Here is a 22,897-nt window from a genome sequence, read left to right on the forward strand (position 1 = left end):
TTAAGTGCTTATTGCCACATCATGCAACAATAGATAATGAGACTTGCATTTAAAATGACAGAATAGAAAATGTGGTCTCATAGCTATTATCTTTAAAATCTGCCTCTCAAATAGCAACCTGAGAGTTAATGTAAGCCGTCTTTATGCCATATGAAGACCCATTAGACACTGATGGTTTCAGATCACAAGTAAGCAGCCAGCTCTGTAGGCTATTTTAGACATTTGATTTTCTTCATTCCACAGCATTAATGTGTCAGCATGTTACATAAAACTATGCAGGAGTTGCATGTTGTTCTGTCTGGAATGATAAATGCTTGCAAGCTTTTAGAGATTTCCATGAGGAATTTGTCCTAGTTGCTTATATATCTTATTTCAGTTTATGTAGCTACAAAATTTGGAATGACTGTTAGAGGTACCACATAGGTATGTAAAACACCAAGAAGTTCCACTGATTTCTTTAAAATTGTGTTGATGGAATTCGTATTATTTTTACTTGTTCTGTCTTGTCAGTGGTTTACTTTTGCATTTATGTATAGTTAGTTGTACACCTTCTGAACTGTTGCTTGAAAGTTTGGTTATTTTCATAAAAGTAATTTTTGTGTTTTTCTGTTTTTGTTTTTGTTTTTTTCAGATGAAGAGGAAGAAGATGATGTAGTGACTCCTAAACCACCTACTGAACCTGAAGAAGAGAAAACTTTAAAGAAAGATGAAGAAAATGATAGTAAAGGTACCTTAAAGAATTAACTTACAAAAATTTTGTTGATTCTTACTAAAAATTTTTTTATTATTTATGTGTTAAAGTAGAATAGAATCCTCTAAATCAAAGAGGTGAATTTGATTGAAAAAAATATGTGCCATTCATTGATCCAAACTGTAATAGTGAGTTGACATGATTTGATGGACTTTAGGAAAATATTTGTTTTCCAGCTCCCCCTCATGAGCTGACTGAAGAAGAAAAGCAACAAATCTTACATTCGGAGGAATTTTTAAGTTTCTTTGACCATTCTACAAGAATTGTAGAGAGAGCGCTTTCTGAGCAGATTAATATCTTCTTTGACTACAGCGGAAGGGATTTGGAAGACAAAGAAGGGTAATGTTTAATGGCTAAAATTATGGCTTCAGCAATGTTACTTTAAGATTACTTAAGTTACTTTCCGATCAAGAGTGATAAGTTATAACATCATTCTTTTTTTGGATTTGGTCTTTTTCTGTAGAGAGATTCAAGCAGGTGCTAAACTGTCATTAAATCGACAATTTTTTGATGAACGTTGGTCAAAGCATCGTGTTGTTAGCTGTTTGGATTGGTCATCTCAGGTAAACTGTAACAAAATTGGTTACTCATTTTTTAATTAAAATTAATAGGCACTCTTAATTATGGAAACTTTGTGTAATTAAATCAGTATATATCATTTAAAGTAATAATGGATGAATGGTTCTAATGTTATTGTATTCATTTTATATATTTGGAAGAAAGGATTGGAACCATCCTTTAATTTAAACTCAAGATTGAATTTATGCCACAACCCAGGTTCATTAATTTCAGTTGCTCACCATATCCTTTGGTTAAAATTGCAGCGTGTTTTAATGTTAAAACGTTTTAAATAATTAACTGTGGTAACTACATCCCAGTAAGCATAACTCTCATGATACATTTCTCGTGGAAATGTTGAATATTTATATTTTCAAATAATCTGGTAAAGACCGTTGAGTCACTGAGAATGTGAAACATTTCTTACGCATAGCAATTTTTTCCCTACTTGATTCTTGTGAACAGTATCCAGAGCTACTCGTGGCTTCCTATAATAACAATGAAGATGCTCCTCATGAACCTGATGGTGTGGCCCTTGTGTGGAATATGAAATACAAAAAAACTACCCCAGAATATGTGTTTCACTGCCAGGTAAGATGGTCTTTTAACCGTCTTCCCTAAGTTTAAGAATTCATTAATGAATTTAGACAAGTGCCTTTTTTCTGTTCTTGTCAACATAATGATTTCATTGGATTGGCATTTACTAAACCACCTCATATTTGCAAACAGATGTTAACAAAACTGAAGACTTTTCAGTTCAGCATGATCTGCCTTTTGTGGCTTTTCTGACATCTCTTATGTTTAATCACACCTAAAGTCCTTTGCATTTGTGATTTTCTGTTATTGTAATTGATTATATAAAAGGAATATTCTGTAAAATGTCTTTTCTACAGGGAGTTTCTCATGAACTTATATGCTGAATATACAATTAGATAGTTGGCCCACTGAATTACTTATACATGGCCTGAGGAGTTGGAACTAGATAGTTTTATTTATTTTATTCTTATTTTTATTTTTTTGGAACTAGATGATTTTAAATGTTTGAAGTAGGAAAACGTATGTTTGAAGTAGGAAACAGATGCAGATTTTTAAAGTGAGTTTAGTGGAAGGTTAGAATTTGCAAGCCTTTTCTAGTTGCATAAGTTACAATCTTTTTATTAAAAGATTCTCATAATTCTGAGAAAAATGCTTAACTGAATCAAAACTAGCTTATACTCTGTTGTCACATTACTGTTAGAGCCAGTTGTCTTTTGATTTAATACTGTAATCAAATGAAATAATTTTTTTACTTTCCTTATAAATGGTTTGAATACATTTATGTAAACATTACATTTGACTTAAGCAAAAACTATTCTAAAGGTGTATTTTTATATTATGAAATAAAATGAAATTTTTAAACAAATTAATTTACTTCTTTTTATAACCTCTAATACCTTACACTAAAAGGGAAAATGTTTGCATATAGATTTTTTTTTATACCTTATCAGGCTTCTTCCATTTGAACCTTAAATATAAAAATCTTACTTATTTACAGTCAGCTGTGATGTCTGCTACATTTGCAAAATTTCATCCAAATCTGGTTGTTGGTGGTACATATTCAGGCCAAATTGTCCTGTGGGATAACCGCAGCAATAAAAGAACTCCGGTGCAGAGAACTCCGCTGTCAGCTGCTGCACACACAGTAAGTAGTAAAGAGGTTATTTCCATTAGACTTCTGTGCAGGTTCACCATTAAATACTTAGTAGTGTCTGTCAGAGTTGTCTCAGAATGTGTTTCCTTTGATGTATGAATTCTTCGTCAGTTGGCCACCAAGAATGAAGATCTTTTTTTGTTGTTGTCTTTTTAGAAATCTGTTTTATTAAAAACTCATCTATCTTCTGAGACAAGCTTTTATTAATCAACAGAATAGCATCAAACTTCACATGAAAAATACCATCAAGATATGAGAATGTTTTGATGTGAAACAGAATACTTGTGATTATAGTGTAAAAGTGGTTCCATTTTTTTGGCAAAATAATCCCAGAAAACTTCTTTTAATATCTCTTTCTTTAGCATCCTGTATATTGTGTAAATGTTGTTGGAACACAAAATGCTCACAATCTGATTAGCATATCTACTGATGGAAAAATTTGTTCGTGGAGTCTGGACATGCTTTCCCATCCACAGGTAAGTTAAACTTGGAAAACTGAAATTTTGAGACTAAATTTTTATTTTTTAAGTCCATGTAAATCCCAGCTTATGTTTTTTCATAAATGTTTATAATAGTATTATGATAACAGCCTATGAGCCTAACCGGTTAGGTATACTTTGTCATGATATACTTTATTTTCAAACCTACTTCATTTAATCAAAGTAAATTTGTATAAGTATTATAATAAAATAATTGTTTATAAACCAATTAAAACTGAAACTGTTTCTAAGAAAATTAAAAGTTGCAATTTTATAAAATAATTTCCTTAATTTTTTCTACATAGGATAGCATGGAATTGGTTCATAAACAGTCAAAGGCAGTAGCTGTGACATCTATGTCCTTCCCTGTTGGAGATGTCAACAACTTTGTTGTTGGAAGTGAAGAAGGTTCTGTGTACACAGCATGCCGCCATGGCAGGTAAATCTAAACTGGAATTTGCAATTATTTAAATTTCTCCCTTTAATAGTCTCATTAAAACAAATTGCCCCTTGTTTAAATACAGATTTGTCATAGAGCCACTCATTATTTTTTGACAAATTGTATTTTGAGTTCAGGTATATAAAATTAAAACTTAAATACTGTTTCAAATAAAAGGTTACTTTGGATCATGATATGTTCTGGATCTTACGGGTTGTGGTATGTTATGGTTTTGTATGTATGCAGTTGCAAATATAATATGCACATGCCACATACTGACCCTTAAAGTTGTAAATAAGATTTTTCAGTCGTTTTTCCATTTTGATATATTTGGACTTTGAGCTTTAGTACATCCTGCTGATAATTTTGTAGTAATGTCACGTACACATTTTAAATTGACTAGTATTTCTCCTGCTGTTCAATCTGTTTTGAAATTGTCTAGCTGTACCTTATCAATTGCTTCCTTTAAAAAAAAAAATAGAGTGTCCAGATTTCATCTCAAATACAGATCACCTTCATGTCAAAGCTTTTGATATAAAATTAGTAGCCTCCCTTTATCTCTATTGCATTACTTCAGATAATTAGACTTGTGAGTTGTATTGTCAACACCATGTTTATAGTTCAAAATGTATTTACTGTTTTAGTAGTGTTATCAAATCTGGATTGAGCAACACTCAACATAAGTTACTCTGATGTGTTATGAGCAGAGTTAGGTTTGTTGAAATGATGTCAAAATCTGATATATATAATCCTTAATAAAATGTATTTATAAGCAGTCTACTTCCAAGAGAGTTCCCTAATATTTTCACTTTTATGAAATAGCAAAGCTGGAATCAGTGAGATGTTTGAGGGACATCAAGGACCAATCACTGGTATCCATTGTCATGCAGCTGTTGGAGCAGTGGACTTCTCACATCTTTTTGTCACTTCATCATTTGACTGGACAGTAAAACTTTGGACAACTAAGGTATCTAAAAACAGATGTCTGCTCATTTCCTTGGGTTTCTGACACAAGGTGGTGCTCTAATTCTACGCGGGAAAGACAGAAAGCTTTCTAATAGCTTAGAATGATTCACTGATAGATCAAACCTGATAAGAAGTTATACTGAACATGAGTGAGCCACTGGGTGTTGTAGTTTTCACAAAAGTGTGAAAAAAAGTGTTAACCTCACACATAACCAAGGACCAGTCTTCTCAGTTCAGGCTTTTCGAGCACAGAACTGTTTACTCTGAACTGAGTAGGGGAAAAAAGCACGCGAGTATCTCTCATAGCACCATTCATAGCTGTGTATCGTCCAGTACAAAAGCCATACATTTGCTCTTGAAAGAGCTTTTAGAGGCTGCAGTGGCGCACAGAGCTGGTGGAAAATGGAGAAAAGGCAGGTAACAGATGTACAATAAGTCCTATACAATAAGGCTATAATAACAAACTTACATCAGTAAGGAAATACTGTATAAAGGCATATATAATTTTGTTTTCCACAATAAAAAATTTAAATAGTTTATTTACCTTTTAATTAGCTTCAGTTATTTGAAAAACCTACTATGTTATAAAGTGATTCCTGATCGTCCAGCAATTCCAGATAAATGTGACATTGCCCTGTTCCATTGAAAGTCTCAAGGCCAATCTAAGTAGGGAACGTTACTTCTTGTGATAGGCCTTGTAATTTCGTTTGAGAGCATATTAAATTTTAGAAGCCTTGACTTTTCTGTCTGGCTTTTCTCCAGTGTTACATTGTAGTTGGCAAAGCTGCATAATCAGAACATCAGATTCTATTTAAACGAAGTTAAATTTTAAGCTATACTTTTTCATTTTCATTTTTCACTTATTGTTTCTATTTGCCTTATTCTAAATGTTGATGTTTTGAATAGTTTATCATGAGACAGAATTTAGAGATTCTGTTTGGTTCTTCAGTGTCTTTGAGGAAACCTAGTGGTCTTAAGAAATGTTTTTTACTGTTACAGTGAACCCGTATTTATATATCAAAAGCTGGCCTCAGAAATCTGGGATGGACTTACTGTTCATTTTTTTTCTTTGTGGTGCTTTTTTTCAATGTAATATGAAGTGAGTTAGAAAACTTTGCCTCTAAAAGCTTGCCTTTTAAATTTGAGCATTTTCATATTTGGCATTAGTGAGCATAAAAATAGCACTTAAGGCTAATGAAGGAAATATATAGAAGAGTGCTTAACACAGTGTCTAACATGGAATAGGCACTTAGCAATGTTCAGTTCCTCTTTCATGGGGTTCAGACAGAGCCCTGAATGCATTTAATCAATCATCTGTTTTCTTTCTTGGGTTGTTCTTGAATTTTTGTTTTTTTAAGGAGAGTTTTCAGTGGAAAAAGGTACGGGAAGAAGATTCTTATAACCACAAGCAAAGAAATATATAATCTAGCTAGTAAAACCAAAGCAAGGTGTGGAATAGGAGAGATGAAGCCAACTATTTCTGCAGAGGCTGCAGGTAGCCACATATAAGTTACTATATTTCTAGATGTGCTACACCTTAGTAGTTCTTTATATAAAAACACAGGAGACATATCTTTGTTAGGTTATTGGCCAGCTTTGTTTTTCAGTATTTGGAAAGAATCTTTTATAAATTTGTAGATTTATTTTAATAGGGCTTCAGTTGCCAGTCTTTTAGCTTTAAATTTGAGGCTTCCACCCTTGCATATATTACCAGCAGGACTGGAAAATGAAGAATTCCTCTTCGTTGCCTAAATAAGAACAGAACTTATGTCTGTGATAGCAGACTGATTGATGCTTGCTTTTGTGGTACTCACACAGCTGGTTGATTGGTGGTTGGTATTTTTTGTTCTTGTATTTTGCTGTATTTCAACATAGAACTGCCTTCTGAATAAGAATGACAGCCAGGCATATCTTTTTCTTTGCTAATTGAGCTAGGCATTGCTTCCTTCTGTGAGCTTCACTTATTCATTCAACTGTGATACATATGTCTCACACACACACACACATACACAAGTACATACCTCTCCAGGGTTAGTGGTCAAAGGATGAGCCAACATAGAACAGAGTGTTTTTATACATGTTTAAGGGCCCTCTAAAACTTTATCAGAAGAACTGCCTTTTATTTTTTGTACATAAGTAATTCTCTGTGAAAGCTAGAACAGCAACAATCTGCTGAGTAAATATTTTTTTAGTTGGTTATATTATGGCTTCCAGTGTCATTGTTTTGATCTTGGATTTATGTTTCGTGGTACTTGTGTTGGTGGTATTTATTTCTACTCTGCCAAAAAACTTGAGTGTGCTCTCCAACACAATGGTTATGAGTAATAGGCAAGGTGATTTTTTTTTTTTTGGTCTTTTTTATGGTTTGTGTGTGTGTGTGTTTTATGTGTATGTCTTTTAAAAAGATCTTATTTGTTTATTTGACAGAGAGAGAGGTCACAAGTAGGCAGGGAGGCAGGCAGAGAGGGGGAAGCAGGCTCCCTGCTGAGCAGAGAGCCCCATGCGGGGCTTGATCCCAGGACCCGGGGATCATGACCTGAGCCTAAGGCAGAGGCTTTAACCCACTGAGCCACCCAGGTGCCTCTGTGTTTTTTGGGTTTTGTGTTTTTTTTTTTAAGATTTATTTCAGAGAGAGAGAGCGGTTTAGGGGTGGTGGACAGAAGGAGAGGGACAGAGAGAATCTCCAGCAGATTCCTGCTGACCGTGGACCCTGACACAGGGCTCCATCTCATGACCCTGACATCATGACCTGAGCTGAATCCAAGAGTCAGTCTTTCAACTGAGTGAGGCACCCAGGTGCCCCAGTAGACAAGGTTTTTAAATAATATCTTTAAAAACATTGTTTCAATTCCATTTTAAGCTTTTTAAGCCAGTATCTTACATTTGTGAATTTAACAGACTTTAAATGTTTTTCTTCTCAGCCTCTACTTTTTTTAAGGGTTTTCTGACTCTGGGAATTGAGTCCCCATAAAGTGGAAGGAACAAGTTGCTAAAAATTGCTATATCTTTAAGATATATCTATATATGCTTTATCTTTATATCCTTTAAGATCTGGCTCTTCCCTAATAGCAAAACAAGATTCCTCCTTTTTTCTCCTTTTTAATAAGTCCTCTAAAAAATCTCAGAAACCTCAATTTGACACTGCCTCAAATTTAAAATGATCTACTTGTATAGTCAGCTTCTAATTTTTGCCTAGTCAGGAATTTATAATGCAGCAACAGAGTTCTGGGTCATCAAATTGTTTTCAAGGCTTTTTTAAACGCAGTTATTTTTAGTAAAGAATATAAACAGAGATGTAGAGGATTTTCCACATTTTTCTTAAGTTTATACCAACCAAGACATTACTTTTAATATATTTGGAGGAGGGGCGTCTGGGTGGCTCCGTGGGTTAAAGCCTCTACCTTCAGCTCAGGTCATGATCCCAGAGTCCTGGGATTGAGCCCCACATCGGGCTCCTCCTCCTCTCTCTCTCTCTGCCTGCCTCTCTGCCTACTTGTGATCTCTGTCAAATAAATAAATAAAATCTTAAAAAAATATATATATATATTTATTTATTTATTTATATTTGGAGGACACCATTACCTTTTCAAAATGCCAAATTTGAAAGTCATGACAGAAGTACTTTGGCAGCCCTGAAAAACAGTAGGAAGAATGTGTGAGCAGTGAACTACTGGAAGGTAAACAGAGGATTCTGTTAAGAACTTGATTAGGGGGCGCCTGGGTGGCTCAGTGGGTTAAGCCGCTGCCTTCGGCTCAGGTCATGATCTCAGGGTCCTGGGATCGAGTCCCGCATCGGGCTCTCTGCTCAGCAGGAAGCCTGCTTCCTTCTCTCTCTCTCTGCCTGCCTCTCAGTGTACTTGTAATTTCTCTCTGTCAAATAAATAAATAAAATCTTTAAAAAACAAAACAAAAAAAACAACTTGATTAGGGGTAGACCTGGTAAATTAGCTTAATGTTCTGCCACATTTAACCGGACTTGTTACAAATTACTTTTAAAATATAAGGATTGTTTATTTGGGGCCAAAATATTTCCATGTATGCACAGTGTATTCTAATGTCAGAACATTTTCTGTCAGAATTGTATTGCCATTAATTGTCAAGGTTAAAATCATCAATGGGATAATTTCTTAGAGTAGGTAGTTTTCAGACTTCAGTAGTCCATACATGCCTTAAATTTTTTTCACAATCTCTGATGTCTTAAATTCTCTTTTATATTTTAACAGCTTCATTATTTAACTCTCAGAGAATGCCACCATTTAAAATGAGGTTGAAGAGACATTCCTAATGCTTGGAATAGCAACTGTGCACATATTAGACACGTTCAAATGAAAAAATGCTTTGAATTTGAAGTGTTTCTTGGGGAAGGCTTTCTGACCGTTGGGACCCAATCCTCCATGGTAGCATTTACTATAGTAACCTGCCACTGGCCAGTGTCCAGCCTGTTCTTTCCTAATTCAGAAATTTAAGTCTTATCAGTCTACTAGAGTTGATTAGCTAGGGAGTGCTGACTGAACTAACAGGCTTCCAAGACACTGATAGGGAGAGGGTCAATTTATTAATTTAATAATGAGAAACCACTGCCAGAAGGCCTAGAGACTCATGCTGGCCTGACCAGCTCATTGTTTCTCTGTAGACAACCCACGTGGGAAGCCAAATTATAATCAGAAGATTGCTTGGTGAGTAAGAAATTGGAACAAAGGAAGTTTTCTAATTTGAATGTTTAATGGCATCAAGTGAAGATAGTGTGATTCATTCATTTTCACATGGAGATAGCCTTGCCATGAGTGGTAATTCTTAGAATCCTTTGGCTGAGACTCTCTCCTGGACAATGTTTGAATTGAGTACTATCTTCTGCTTCTTTGTATTTCCTTTGCTTTTAATAGACACATTCCTTCTCAAAAAGGTCATATCTCAGTCAAGTTATATAGGAAGATATTTCTGACCTTGGAATTATTTCTTTTTAAAGAGATTCTATTGGGGCGGCTGGGTGGCTTAGTCAGTTAAGCATCTGCCTTTGGCTCTGCTCATGGGATCGAGCCCCACATCTGGCTCCCTGCTCAATGGAGAACCTGCTTCTCCCTCTCCCTCTTCTCTTCCCTTTGCTTGTGCTCTCTCTGTCTCTCTCTCTCAAATAAATAAAATCTTTTTTAAAAAGACATAAATAAGTTTAATTTGCATGTAACTACATATTTTATAAAAATGGAATTGTATAATATTTACATATTTGTGGCTGGCTGTTTTTGCTTATTAACATTATGTTTGTGAGATTCATTGATTGTTCTCTCAGTTGTATACTATTCCAACATGTAAGTATTCCACAGTTTATCTGTTCTACTGCTGATGGTATTTGGGTTTGCTCCAGTGTGGGCTGTTAAGAGTAGTGCTGCTACTGGCATTGTTTATACTTCTTTAAAGAAAAATATTTCCTCATGAATCACTTGTAGATGTCTTTTGATGGACATAAGCGCTTATTTCTGTTGGAGATATACCTAGGAGTGAAATACTTACAAGATATGCCTACATTCTGCTTTAGTAGATACTGCCACGCAGTTTTCCAAAGTGATTTTACCAGTTTATAATCAACTCATAGCATATGAAATCTTCCCTTGTTCTGCAGCCTTCTCAACACTTGATATTTTCTGCCCTTTTTTTTTTCATTTTAATAATTCCGATAGGTATAGTTGCATTGCATTGTGGTTTTAATTTGCATCACCTTGAGACTGATGAGGTTAAACACGTTTCATGTACTTTTTGGCCATTTTGTAACATTTCTGTTCAAATCTTTTATCCATTTTTCTATTGATAACCCCTTCTTTAGAAAATTATGTAGACCTATATATATGCTTACAGAGTGGAGCATATGAACATGATTTTGATTTTGAACAACTTCTGTTGTTAAGTCCTTGATTGGAGACCATAAAATGGGCTAAAAATGGAATATTCTTGAGGAAGTATACTATCACCTTAGGAATAATATACCTTAGCATGGTGGCTCTTAATCATGGTGTGCGTCAGAATCACTAGTGCAGCAACACCAGAAACACTGATGAATTGTATGATGCAGGGGGCTGCATCTGGAGTTTTAAAAACCTCGGCACAGTTGGATAAGTGTCTGCCTTTGGCTCACGTCATGATCCCAGGGTCCTGGGATCAAGTCCCACACTGGGCTCCTTGCTCAGCAGAGAGCCTGCTTCTCCCTCTCCCTGCTGTTATCCCTGCTTGTGTTCTCTCTTTCTCTGACAAATAAAGTAAGTCTTTTTTAAAAAAAGCTCTACAGATGAATATGATGCCCATCCTATGTTGAAAACCACTACTTCAGAGTGAGACTTCTTTTGGCATTTTTGCCAAAGAGAGTTATAGAGAATGGTGATCTTGAGAGGAAAAAACCTCTTAGTTTCAGTTTCTAGCTTACTTCAAAGTTTTGCTTAAAAATTTCTTAATTACAGGTAAACATTTTTGGCTATTAAGTCATAATCTTGACATTAATATCTGAATGGGAATTTTAAATATTTTTAAACTCTTTTTCTTATGGAAAATTCCAAGTAGATACAAAATCAAATAGAAGTGTATAATGAAGCCATGGTACCCAACACCTAGCTTCTATGATTATCAACACATGGCCCATCTTGTTTGATTCATTTCCATGTACACACCCTCCCCACCCCTGGATTTTAAAGCAAATCCAGATATGTTATGTCCTCTACAAATATTCAATACATAATCTCTAAAAAATAAAGTCTTAAAAAAAACCATGATACTCTATATCACACACCCCCAAAATGAAATGATTTCTTTATTTCATTAAATAGCCAATCAGTTTTCAATTTAAAAAATGGATGAATTGGGACGCCTGGGTGGCTCAGTTGGTTGAGCAGCTGCCTTCGGCTCAGGTCATGATCCCAGCGTCCTGGGATCGAGTCCCACATCGGGCTCCTTGCTCCGCAGGGAGCCTGCTTCTCCCTCTGACTCTGCCTTCCACTCTGTCTGCCTGTGCTCGCTCTCACTCTCTCTCTCTTACAAATAAATAAATAAAATCTTAAAAAAAAAAAATAATAAAATAAAAAATGGATGAATGGATAAGGAAGATGTGGTCCATATACACTATGGAGTATTATGTCTCATCAGAAAGGATGAATACCCAACTCTTGTAGCAATATGGACGGGACTGGAAGAGATTATGCTGAGTGAAATAAGTCAAGCAGAGAGAGTCAATTATCATATGGTTTCACTTATTTGTGGAGCATAACAAATAGCATGGAGGACAAGGGGAGTTAGAGAGGAGAAGGGAGTTGAGGGAAATTGGAAGGGGATGTGAACCATGAGAGACTATGGACTCTGAAAAACAATCTGAGGGGTCTGAAGGGGCAGGGGGTGGGAGGTCGGGGGAACCAGGTGGTGGGTATTGGAGAGGGCACGGATTGCATGGAGCACTGGGTGTGGTGCAAAAACAATGAATACTGTTACGCTGAAAATAAATTTAAAAAATAAAAAAAAATTAAAAAATTTTTACTGTTTTTTTTTAATTTTTTATTTTTTATAAACATATATTTTTATCCCCAGGGGTACAGGTCTGTGAATCACCAGGTTTACACACTTCACAGCACTCACCAAAGCACATACCCTCCCCAATGTCCATAACCCTACCCCCTTCTCCCAACCCCCCTCCCCCCAGCAAACCTCAGTTTGTTTTGTGAGATTAAGAGTCACTTATGGTTTGTCTCTACTGTTTATTTTTTGAAGCACGATCCAAATGAGATCCATATATTTGCTAGTAACACATCTTTTGAGCCCCTCTCTTAAGATAGGGCTTTCTTCCCTCTCTTCTCCATTCGTCGCTGTTGAAGAAGAAACCAGATTGGTTGTCTTGTTAGAGTTTCTCACAGTCTGGATTTTACATTTTTACTGTATTGTTCATACTGTTGTGTATAGTTGTAGGTTGTTTCCACTTCCATAAAGAAGAGTTTAGCCTCATGAATCACTTGGTATCTGCCTGTCCGTATGTTGACATCTCCTCAGTTTTTTTGGTCACCTGAAGCTCATTCTATAGTCGTGTGTTTGTGGATGCATTATTCTCATATTCACAAGAGCCTATTGGGTTACAGAGGTCAGTTTGGCTGTATATAAAATCCATATCTACACTGTTTTCTTTGATTACCTTACATATCACTCTGTCATCTTTTGGCAAAAAGCATTGTTGTCCTTAATTGTCCTTACAAAACCTGGCTGATCAAACTTTTTTTTCTTTTTCTTTAAAGGGTTTATTGTCGTAGATGCACAGGCTACTCTTAAATATGTAGTTTCAAGCTGTCTTTATTTTAGGAGAGTTCTCTTGAGTTATTTTTTGTATTCTATAGTATTGCTTTGGTTTTCTTCTTTAGGGGCTGCCTTTATAGGTATATTTTTGTTAATTTCTGTCTATCGCTTTTTAAGAAATTAACTATCTCTTTTCTTTAAAATAACTGTTATTGGGGCACGTGGGTGGCTCAGTGAGTTAAAGCCTCTGCCTTCGGCTCAGGTCATGATCCCAGGGTCCTGGGATCCAGCCCTGCATTGGGCTCCCTGCTCAGCAGAAGGCTTGCTTCTCCCTCTTCCGTTCCCCCTGCTTATTTTCCCTCTCTTGCTTTCTCTCTCAAATAAATAAATAAAATCTTTTTTAAAAACCTGTTATTGAAATGTAATTTGTATACTATAAATTCATCCTTTTAAATTGTACAGTTCTTAGATTCACAGAGATATGCACTATCATCACTGTCTTATTTTAGAACATTTTCAAATTTTGGAAAGGTACCTTAAATCTGTAAGCAGTCACTCCTCCTTTCCCTTCACCCAGCTCCTGGAAATGACCTACTTTCAATTTCTGCAGAACTTCCATTATAGACATTTTATGGCATCACAATATGTGACTGGCTTCTTTCACGTCACATATTTTCAAAGTTCATCCATGTGTGGCATATATCAGTACTTCATTCCTTTTTTGGACAAATACTGTCCCATTGTATGGATATACCACTTTTACCATTCATTAGTTATCAAGTGTTTAAGTGGTTTCCATTTGGGGCTATTGTGAATGCTGCTGTGAACACCTATGTATGTTTTTGTTGTGTGTTTGTTGAGCTACTTCCATATCTTGGCTATTGTATATATGCTGCTATAAACCTAGGGGTGCATATATCCCTTTGAATTAGTGTTTTTATATTCTTTGAGTAATAACCAGTAGTGCCATTGCTGGGTCATAGGGTTACCTTTGTTTTTAACTTTCTAAAGAACCTTCATACCATTTTCCACAGTGGCTGTGCCAGTTTGCATTCCTGCCAACAGTGCAAGAGGGTTCCTTTTTCTCCATATCCTCACCAACACTGGTTTCTTGTGTTATTGATAAGAGCCATTCTGACAGGTCTGAGGTGATATCTCCTTGTAGGGTTTTTTGTGGGTTTTTTTGTTTGTTTGTTTGTTTTTAAGATTTTATTCATTTGGGGCGCCTGGGTGGCTCAGCAGGTTAAGTCTCTGCCTTCAGCCCGGGTCATGATCTCAGGGTCCTGGGATCAAGCCCCGCATCCAGTTCTCTGCTCAGCGGGGAGCCTGCTTCTCCCTCTCTCTTTTCCTGCCTCTCTGCTTGCTTGTGATCTCTGTCTGTCAAATAAATAAAATATTAAAAAAAAAATTTTTATTCATTCATTTGAGGGACAGAACACAGAGAGAGGGGTACAGGGAAAGGGACAAGCAGACCCCCCACTGAGTGAGGAACCCCATGCGGGGCCCAGTTCCAGGATCCTGAGATCACAATCCAAGCTGAAGTCAACCGCCTAACTGACTGAGCCACCCAGAGGGTCCTCATTGTAGTTTTTGATTTGCATTTCCCTGATGATAGATCATGATAAGCATCTTTTCATGTATCTGTTAGCCATCTGGACATCTTTGGAGAAATGTCTATTCATATCTTCTGCATTTTTAAATTGGGTTATTTGCTTTTTGGGTGTTGAGTTGTATAAGTTCTTTATATATTTTGGATACTAACCCTTTATCAGATATGTCATTTGCAAATATTGTCTTCCATTCCATAGGCTGCCTTTTAGTTTGGTTGATTGTTTCCTTCACTGTTTGGAAGATTTTTATTTTGATGTAGTCCCAATAGTTTATTTTTACTTTTGTTTCCCTTGCCTCAGGAGACATACCTAGAAAAAATGTTCCTACACCTGACGTCAGAGAAGTTACTGCCTGTGTTCTCTTCTAGGATTTTTATGGTTTCAGGTCTCACATTTAGGTTTTTAATCCACTGTGAGTTTATTTTTGTGTATGGCGTGAGAAAGTGGTCCGGTTTCATTCTTTTGCATGTATCTGACCAGTTTTCCTAATGCCATTTGTCGAAGAGACTTTTTTACATTGGATATTCTTTCCTGCTTTGTTGAAGATTAATTGGCCATATAGTTGTGGGTTTATTTTGGATTTGTTATTTCATTTATCTCTGTGTCTATTTTTGTGCCAGTATCATGCTGTTTTGGTGACTGTAGCTTTATAATATAATTTGAAGTCTGGAATGGTTATATCTCCAGCTTTGCTTTTCTTTCTCAAAATATCTTTGGGTATTTGGGCTCTTTTGTGGTTCCATATAAATTTTACAATTGTCTGTTCTAGTTCTGTGGAAAGTGCTGTTGATATTTTGATAGGGATTGCATTAGGTTACTTTGGTTAATTGTAGACATTTTTAATAGTATTTGCTCTTCCAATCTATTGAGCATGGAATGTCTTTCCATTTCTTTGTGTCATCTTTGGTTTCTTTCATCAGTGTTTTATAGTTTTGGGGGTACAGGTTGTTTACCTCTGGTTAAGTTTATTCCTAGGTATCTTATTATTTTTGGTGCAATTATAAATGAAAGTATTGTCTTAATTTCTCTTTGTGCTGCTTCATTGTTGATATATAAAAATACAACAGATTTCTGTACATCAATTTTGTATCCTGTGAATTTACTGATTTTTTAAAAATCAGCACTTCTTGCTGTTTTGGGGGGTTTTCTGTATCATGTCATCTGCAAATAGTGAAAGTTTTACTTTTCCCTGGCCTATTTGGATGTCTGTTATTTCTCTTTGTTGTCTGATTGCTTTGGCTAGTGATTGCTTTGGCTAGGACTTACAGTACATTTTAAGTTACTTTTTGTGTCTAGTATGAGGAAGGAGGGGTCCTTCTTCATTCTTGTGCATGTGCAAATCCATCTTGTCTACCATTTTCCATTTAACTGTCATGACAGCATTATTGATGGTCTGCCACAATAACTTTGTGTGGGATTTGACCCAAATCCTTTTTTGTCACTTATTCTCTACTAGTGAAATTACTTTTTCCTCTACTTTTAGGAGGGTGGGAATGGGCATAGGATAGCTTTTCTAGTTTAGGCTAAAGATTTCTCTTCTGTGTTTTTTGCAAAGTAAATACTTCTCTCTCTCAGGCTTGTACTTTCTGAGATGTGCCTTTTCTGTTCTCTCCACCAGTTTGATCTGAGCCTTCTCTTTCCCTTTGTCCTTGTTGTGCTATATTCTACAAAGCTGATTCTACTCCTCACAGTTTCTCTTTGGTGAGACTTTGTCCTGAAAGGGAGCTTTGGTTTTTTAATTTTGAGAGTTTATAGAACTCAGACTGCACCATTAGACCTTACTTACATCACGTTGGAGTCTGCTTGCACTTATTTATAAATAGAATTACATTGAACTCCCAGTTTCTGGTGCTATTCTCAGACTCAGCATGTTCCCTGACACTGCCCAGTGAGTATCTGCTGTCAACTATGAGGCTCTTCTGTTCTGCTTTCTGGCTGTCAGAAGCCCGAGGCCTTTCCACACTTCTTCCTGCACACAGATGTTTGTACTATAGAAGCCTTGTTATTGGTAGAAGTTTGTTTCTACTTATTTTTTTAAATGATTTTTTTTTAAGATTTTATTTATTTATTTGTAAGAGAGAGATCACAAGTAGGCAGAGAGGCAGGCAGAGAGAGAGGAGGAAGCAGGCTCCCTGCCGAGCAGAGAGCCCAATGCGGGGCTTAATCCCAGGACCCTGGGATCATGACCTGAGCCGAGGACAGAGGCTTTAACCCACTGAGCCACCCAGGTGCCCCAGTTTCTTTCTACTTATATTTGGAGCTTTGTCTCCTGATTTTGTTGTGCATATTGTCTTTGAATCTTTGGTTTTGCTATCTTTATTGCTTTGTTTGGGTTTATGGGGAGAGTTAGAAGAATTCAAAACGTGAACTGCCATTGCTATCATCCTCCCAGAGACTTCTCTTGGGCAAATGTTTCTGAAGCATATTCTGTTCCTTTTTTAAAACAGTGTAGTGTCTAGAAGTTAAGAAACTGCAATACAATAGTCAGTTCTCAGTTCATAACTCCAGGTAAGTCTGTAGTGAAACAAGTAAGAGGAACTTTTTCTAGGCTGAGTTAAATATCATAAAATGTTATTCATACCTATTGAATGTATGTTGTATTTTGACTATGCTAAGAATCAACTTTTTCCTTTCAGAATAACAAGCCTTTGTACTCATTTGAAGATAATTCAGACTATGTTTATGATGTTATGTGGTCACCCACCCACCCAGCCCTGTTTGCTTGTGTGGATGGCATGGGGAGGCTGGATTTGTGGAATCTCAATAATGATACAGAGGTGAGCAGGAAAATAACAAAAATTGCACTGAAAAATAGAAAATTGAAGATTTATTGAATAATTTGTGAAATTCCTTTTATCCCAAGGAATGTAAAAGTGCTCAGTGATTGTAGCCTCATCACAAAGAAACCAAATAAGCTTTGTACGCTTAATAATAAACAGCATGCTGTGCAGTACTGAAGGGAGAAATAATGTTGCCAAGAGCACTGGGGCATTTCCTTTTACTTCTGAAAAGCACTATCATGTCTGTAGTGTCCTGGCAAAGTCTCATTTATAAGGCAACGGGGTTATTTTTTACTCGCAGGCTACAAAGCATATCATTTCAGACTGTTGAAGTATGTTAACCTTAATTCTGAATTTCTAAATTATCTCTTAGCCTTGACAGAATTGTATATCTTCCATAAACATTAGTTTAGCCTGTCTTATTTAAATGAAAAAAAAAATTTATTTTTGATGACTTGTTCCATGAATACTTGAAAACAGAGTGTTATTACTATAAAATGAATAGAAAAACCACAAAATTTCCTAATTACTATGCTAACATTACTTCCTGGAAGTGAAATTTAACTACAGCTATTACTTACTTTTAGATATGTATATTTTAAATGTTCCTTGAATTCTATACTGATATGTGGTGGTAAGAGATCATGTTTTTTAGGAGTTCTGTCAGAAACAGTTATAGAGGATAAAGTCTCTTGGTGCCTTCACCCACATCCCACTCTTTCCCATATTTCTTCATATTTCTGGTGGCAGCCATCCAAATCACTTGAAGTAAAATAGTTGGATATACAGGCCAAGGAAGTTATATATTAGAAATGTAAGAGTAGTTAAGTGTGCCAGCTCCTGGTTTAGTATTTTGAGGAGGAATATTCAGATACTTCTAGGAGAAAGAGTATCTGACTAGATGGTTGGGATTAATTATACTTTTATAGTTACCTAAAATGGTACCAATTGTATTTTTTCAGTTTGGATTTTGGTGTTTGAGAGTTGGGGTTATACTTAAATGTGGGCCTTTCCTATAATCCTTAACTCAAAAAATATATCTAAATTACAGTTCTTCTCTCTAACAGTTTTGGCATTCTAGGAGTTAAAATAGTCATCTGGGGATGACTAGTGTCAATTAAAAGAATTATTTTTAATCAGGTTTCAAAAATTTTTTCGTGCTTCCAGTCTGAGTCAGACATTGACTGTTTGTTCTGGGTGTGACAAATAAATCTCTTTTTCCTCAGCATAAGAGAAGTACAGGGAGATTCCGGGGCTGGTGGGGGGTGGTGGTGTGCCATTGTCTTGGTGCTATCATCCTACCCTGTTCTAGACAGCTGATGGTAACAAGAGCTTTGGCAAGACCCAGACTGCACCTTCAGTATGAACTCTTTCTAGGAACTGTGGATCAAATCACAGGTTTCAGCTGACAGAGTCACAAGCTACAAAAGTAATTTCTGTCCTCTAAAATTGAACCATAATCTGTTTATGAGGGCTTTTGAAATGTTTTTTAAAATGGGATTTTGTCCATCTGTTTTCAAACAGCTTGATTTCTTAAAAAAAGTTAAAATAACAACAAAGAATCCTTTATTAAGGAGAAGATCTTTCAAAATGATGTGTGTATCCAGTCATGTGAGAAATTCTTATATAAGAACTTAAGTTATTTTCCCAAACCATTTTCAGGGATTGACTGTAATGTCATTCATAATGTATCACTGAACAGGAAGAAAGTTGGGAAAATTCTTCATCTATTTTCATCTTTGTTTTAAAAAATGTAGCCCGATTGAAAGAAAGAAGAGTTACTGTTTTACATGTTTATAGAAATCTTGATGAAACTTTTAACTGCACTATATTTTAAATGACTTCAGGTGCCAACTGCCAGCATTTCTGTGGAGGGTAATCCTGCTCTTAATCGTGTAAGATGGACCCATTCTGGAAGAGAGATTGCTGTGGGTGATTCTGAAGGACAGATTGTCATATATGATGTGGGAGAGGTATGGGGCTCACTGCCTATAATTTTGATACATCTGTTTGCTTTCAGGGCATTGTGGTTATGGTATCTTTGTGGCTAAAACTAGTCTTCAAGGTTCATAAGTTGTATAAACCATATGGTTGTAAAGATAAAACTTTTTTCACAACAGAAGCAACTCTTAAGATTAATTTTCTTTCTAAATTGGATGTTCTGTGTCCCCCACACAACAGATTTTGAGGATAATATCATATATTGGAAGTACCTTATTTCTTGAAGCATACATTACTAGAGATTAGAAACTTTTCAGGAAGAAGAAATTTGGAGTTACAGTTGAATTATAGACTCTGCATTATGGACTTAAGGACTTTACAGATTTAGGTTCTTATTTTTCTATATGTTTAGATTTGCTTGGGCCAGGTAGTAGAAATCAAAAGTAGTATCTTTGAGAGTTATTTGATGACTGTGTGAAATGTGAGTCTTGACTTCTGAACCTTGTTGGAAAGCCATTATCATTGAATCCAGCAGGATGAGTTGCATCTTTGTGTCATCTTTAGTATTTGGGTTGGCTATACACGATATTCAGGAGTGATTTCCTTCTTTTTAGCCCTAGCTAAAAGAAGCCTTAGTCACTGGTTTTTTTTGCTATGCCTTATGAGTCCCCATCCCCTCTGGACTCCCTGTGGCCTCTAGTAATTGGATCTGGAGGGAGGTAGATTGAATCATTTAGAATAGCCAATTGAACTGTCCACACAGATGGAATTGCTCTATATCTGCACTGTCTAATCCAGTAGTCACTAGCCACATATGGCTATCAAACACTTAAAATGTGGCTAGCACAACGAAAGAACTGAATTTTAAATTTTATTTCAGGTAATTTAAATGTGAACAGTCACATGTGTCTGGTAGTTACCATATTGGATATGACTAATCTAATCTAATCTAATATGGTAGACTAAGAAGCAGGCACATTCGTTTGCTATACTCAGTGGTTTGTGCTTTAATTCGGCAGTGTTGAGATTTCTCCAATATTATGATAACAATTATCAAAAAGTTTTAGTCATTGGATGCTTCAGGGAGGCAAAAACATCATGAGCCTCTTTTCTCCTTTAGCTATTTGTAAATCACTGTAGTGGTAAAACATAATGTACCTTCTGATGAAGGGATTAAGATACTGAAAATGGTTATCTTATGCACCAAACAAAAATAAATTTCTCATAAGAAACCAGCCCTTTGAAGCATGCTTCAAAAACTATTTCATATTTGGAATAGTGCAAGAAGTAAAAAATTTTAAGGAATTCTACCCCACCAGCAAAATCCATGAAATAGTGGATAGGAGTCATATTTGCAGAGTGTCATTGTTATTCTCTCTTGTACTGATGGTGGTAACAGCAAAAATGTTTCTGAGACTGTCACAACACACATCCCAAACATCATCTTTTGTTTTGAAATGTATTGTAAAGCATTGTTATAGTCTCTGTAATTATGGAAAGACCATTTATGTCAATTACTACTTTTTAATGGAAAAATTATTTGAAAACAAACTGAAATACTGGGTAAGATGATCTTCTATCTCAGCATACATAAAACATTGTCTTTCTTTTAACAGCAGATTGCTGTCCCCCGAAATGATGAATGGGCACGGTTTGGCCGAACACTCGCAGAAATTAATGCAAACAGAGCTGATGCAGAGGAGGAAGCAGCTACCCGAATACCTGCTTAGCTCCTGAAAGGGGGATATTGTAGCCTTAGCAGGTTTGGGGAAGTCCCTAAGTAGAACCTAAGACTATTTGCATGTTTCTGTCTAAATGTTCATTAAAAGGAAATTTCGTGGATTTAACCATGGATTTAACGGAGCAAGTAAATTATAGTGTCCCTTTTTATATAACATGCATCTTGTTTTGGATTTGTGTCATTTTTAATACAGCCGATTAACTTTACAGATTGCAGCCTTTTCTGAATTCTTATACACAAGTGTATATTTGGTATTAGTTATTCTTCTGAATTCTTTTCAACGTGTAACACTATATTCAAGTTATTTCTAAAGTACAGATTAAATCAGTTCTGCATATTTTTAAATAATCACAGTTCCGTGTTACACTGATACTGTCCTCATTAACCATAATATGTAAGAATAATGTTTATTCTTAACCGTAGCATGCATACATTTACCCAAGCTCCATTCTGATATCCCTTTTCTTCTTTATAATTCATGTGATCACTATTAAATAAAAACAAATATGCTTTAACTTTTCAGATTTTATTTTGATTTAGCCTTGCAATTTTAATTTTCCCATCCCTTTTATAAAGTGTCTTTTTTTAACGTATCTTTCTTTAAGCTCTCATTGTAAGTGGCCACCTCAAATCTCGTCAAGTTTTGTGTCTTAAATATGCCATACATTATAATGTAGATCTCTTGATGAAATTGTGAACTGATGTTTCCTGTCAGTGAAAAAATTTATCCTGGGTTAACTTTTGCTTTACTCCCTAATTTACTTTCCATCTGAGATGTAGTTCTTCTAAAGAATAAACAGAAAGCTGCCTATTATTTTCATTGATTGAGATTATTATGTATGTGAGCTCTCTGAAACTAAAACCTCCTGAGAGAAATTGATTTCATGGTTGCAGTAGTAGCTATGAAGGAAGTGTTCAAATGAACTTTGTCATTGAATCAACTCCACATCTTGAGATCTGTTACCACACAACCTTGTATAAGCAAGTCTGAAAGGTGAGTGAAAAAATCTAAGAATTAATGTTGAAATCAACCTATTTCAGAATTAGAGGAAAGCATTATGATCAGATCTTTATTTTATCCACTTTAATTAAATTGTCTATTTCCTTGATCCTAACCACTTATCCTTCTAAAATTTAACTGTTTATTCAACAGAACATGAGCTAGGAAGGAAGAATAGATAAAGAATTTGAACGTTTTTGTGGTTGTTTTATAATTCTAACAAAGATCTGTTGAAAATAAATTTCCAAATAATAAAATTTCCAAACTATGAGTATTGTGTAATGTAAAATAATTGACTAGGAATACTAGACCCAACTTAGTTCTAGCTCTGGCACTCACGAGAAGTGTGATTTTAGCCAAGTGTTTCAATCTGTTTGTGCCTCATTCTTTTTATCCAGGAATTAAGTTTGGTTAGACCACTGTTAAATTTCCTTCCGACTCTAAAATTTTATATTGATTTTATTTACTTCAGGCAATTCTCCATTTTTATATATTCAGTTTTCACAAATTAGCACCCCATAATTGCCTATTATTTTTTATAAGTTTTTTATATTAGTGGGCAAATAACTAAAGTTAGCTCATGGTAGCATTGTCTATGAGTCAGAAGTTTGATTTCAGTCTATGGCCATACCACCCTGAATGCACTGGATCTCATCTGATCTCAGAAGCTAAGCAGGGTCAGGCCTGGT

The 22,897-nt window shown here is 35.6% G+C and overlaps 1 protein-coding gene across 4 annotated transcripts in view; it reads left to right on the plus strand.

Annotated features, from left to right (window-relative positions):
* Positions 1-22,022, plus strand: part of DYNC1I2 (dynein cytoplasmic 1 intermediate chain 2) — a 55,616-nt gene extending 33,594 nt beyond the window's left edge. For 2 of the 4 annotated variants that reach the window (XM_059394158.1, XM_059394161.1), the window contains 11 exons: positions 632-727; positions 928-1,090; positions 1,215-1,314; positions 1,775-1,900; positions 2,844-2,990; positions 3,362-3,475; positions 3,784-3,917; positions 4,740-4,884; positions 17,383-17,523; positions 19,374-19,499; positions 21,087-22,022. In XM_059394158.1, the coding sequence (XP_059250141.1) occupies positions 632-727; positions 928-1,090; positions 1,215-1,314; positions 1,775-1,900; positions 2,844-2,990; positions 3,362-3,475; positions 3,784-3,917; positions 4,740-4,884; positions 17,383-17,523; positions 19,374-19,499; positions 21,087-21,197 (1,403 nt within the window). In that variant the 3' untranslated portion in view covers positions 21,198-22,022. Of the gene's footprint in view, positions 1-631; positions 728-927; positions 1,091-1,214; positions 1,315-1,774; positions 1,901-2,843; positions 2,991-3,361; positions 3,476-3,783; positions 3,918-4,739; positions 4,885-17,382; positions 17,524-19,373; positions 19,500-21,083 lie in introns of all 4 variants that reach the window. The other 2 variants (XM_059394157.1, XM_059394160.1) reach the window with 1 other exon arrangement.
* The last annotated feature ends 875 nt before the right edge of the window (positions 22,023-22,897 follow it).

Source organism: Mustela nigripes, chromosome 3, assembly GCF_022355385.1.
Source record: "Mustela nigripes isolate SB6536 chromosome 3, MUSNIG.SB6536, whole genome shotgun sequence".
Taxonomy (NCBI): domain Eukaryota; kingdom Metazoa; phylum Chordata; class Mammalia; order Carnivora; family Mustelidae; genus Mustela; species Mustela nigripes.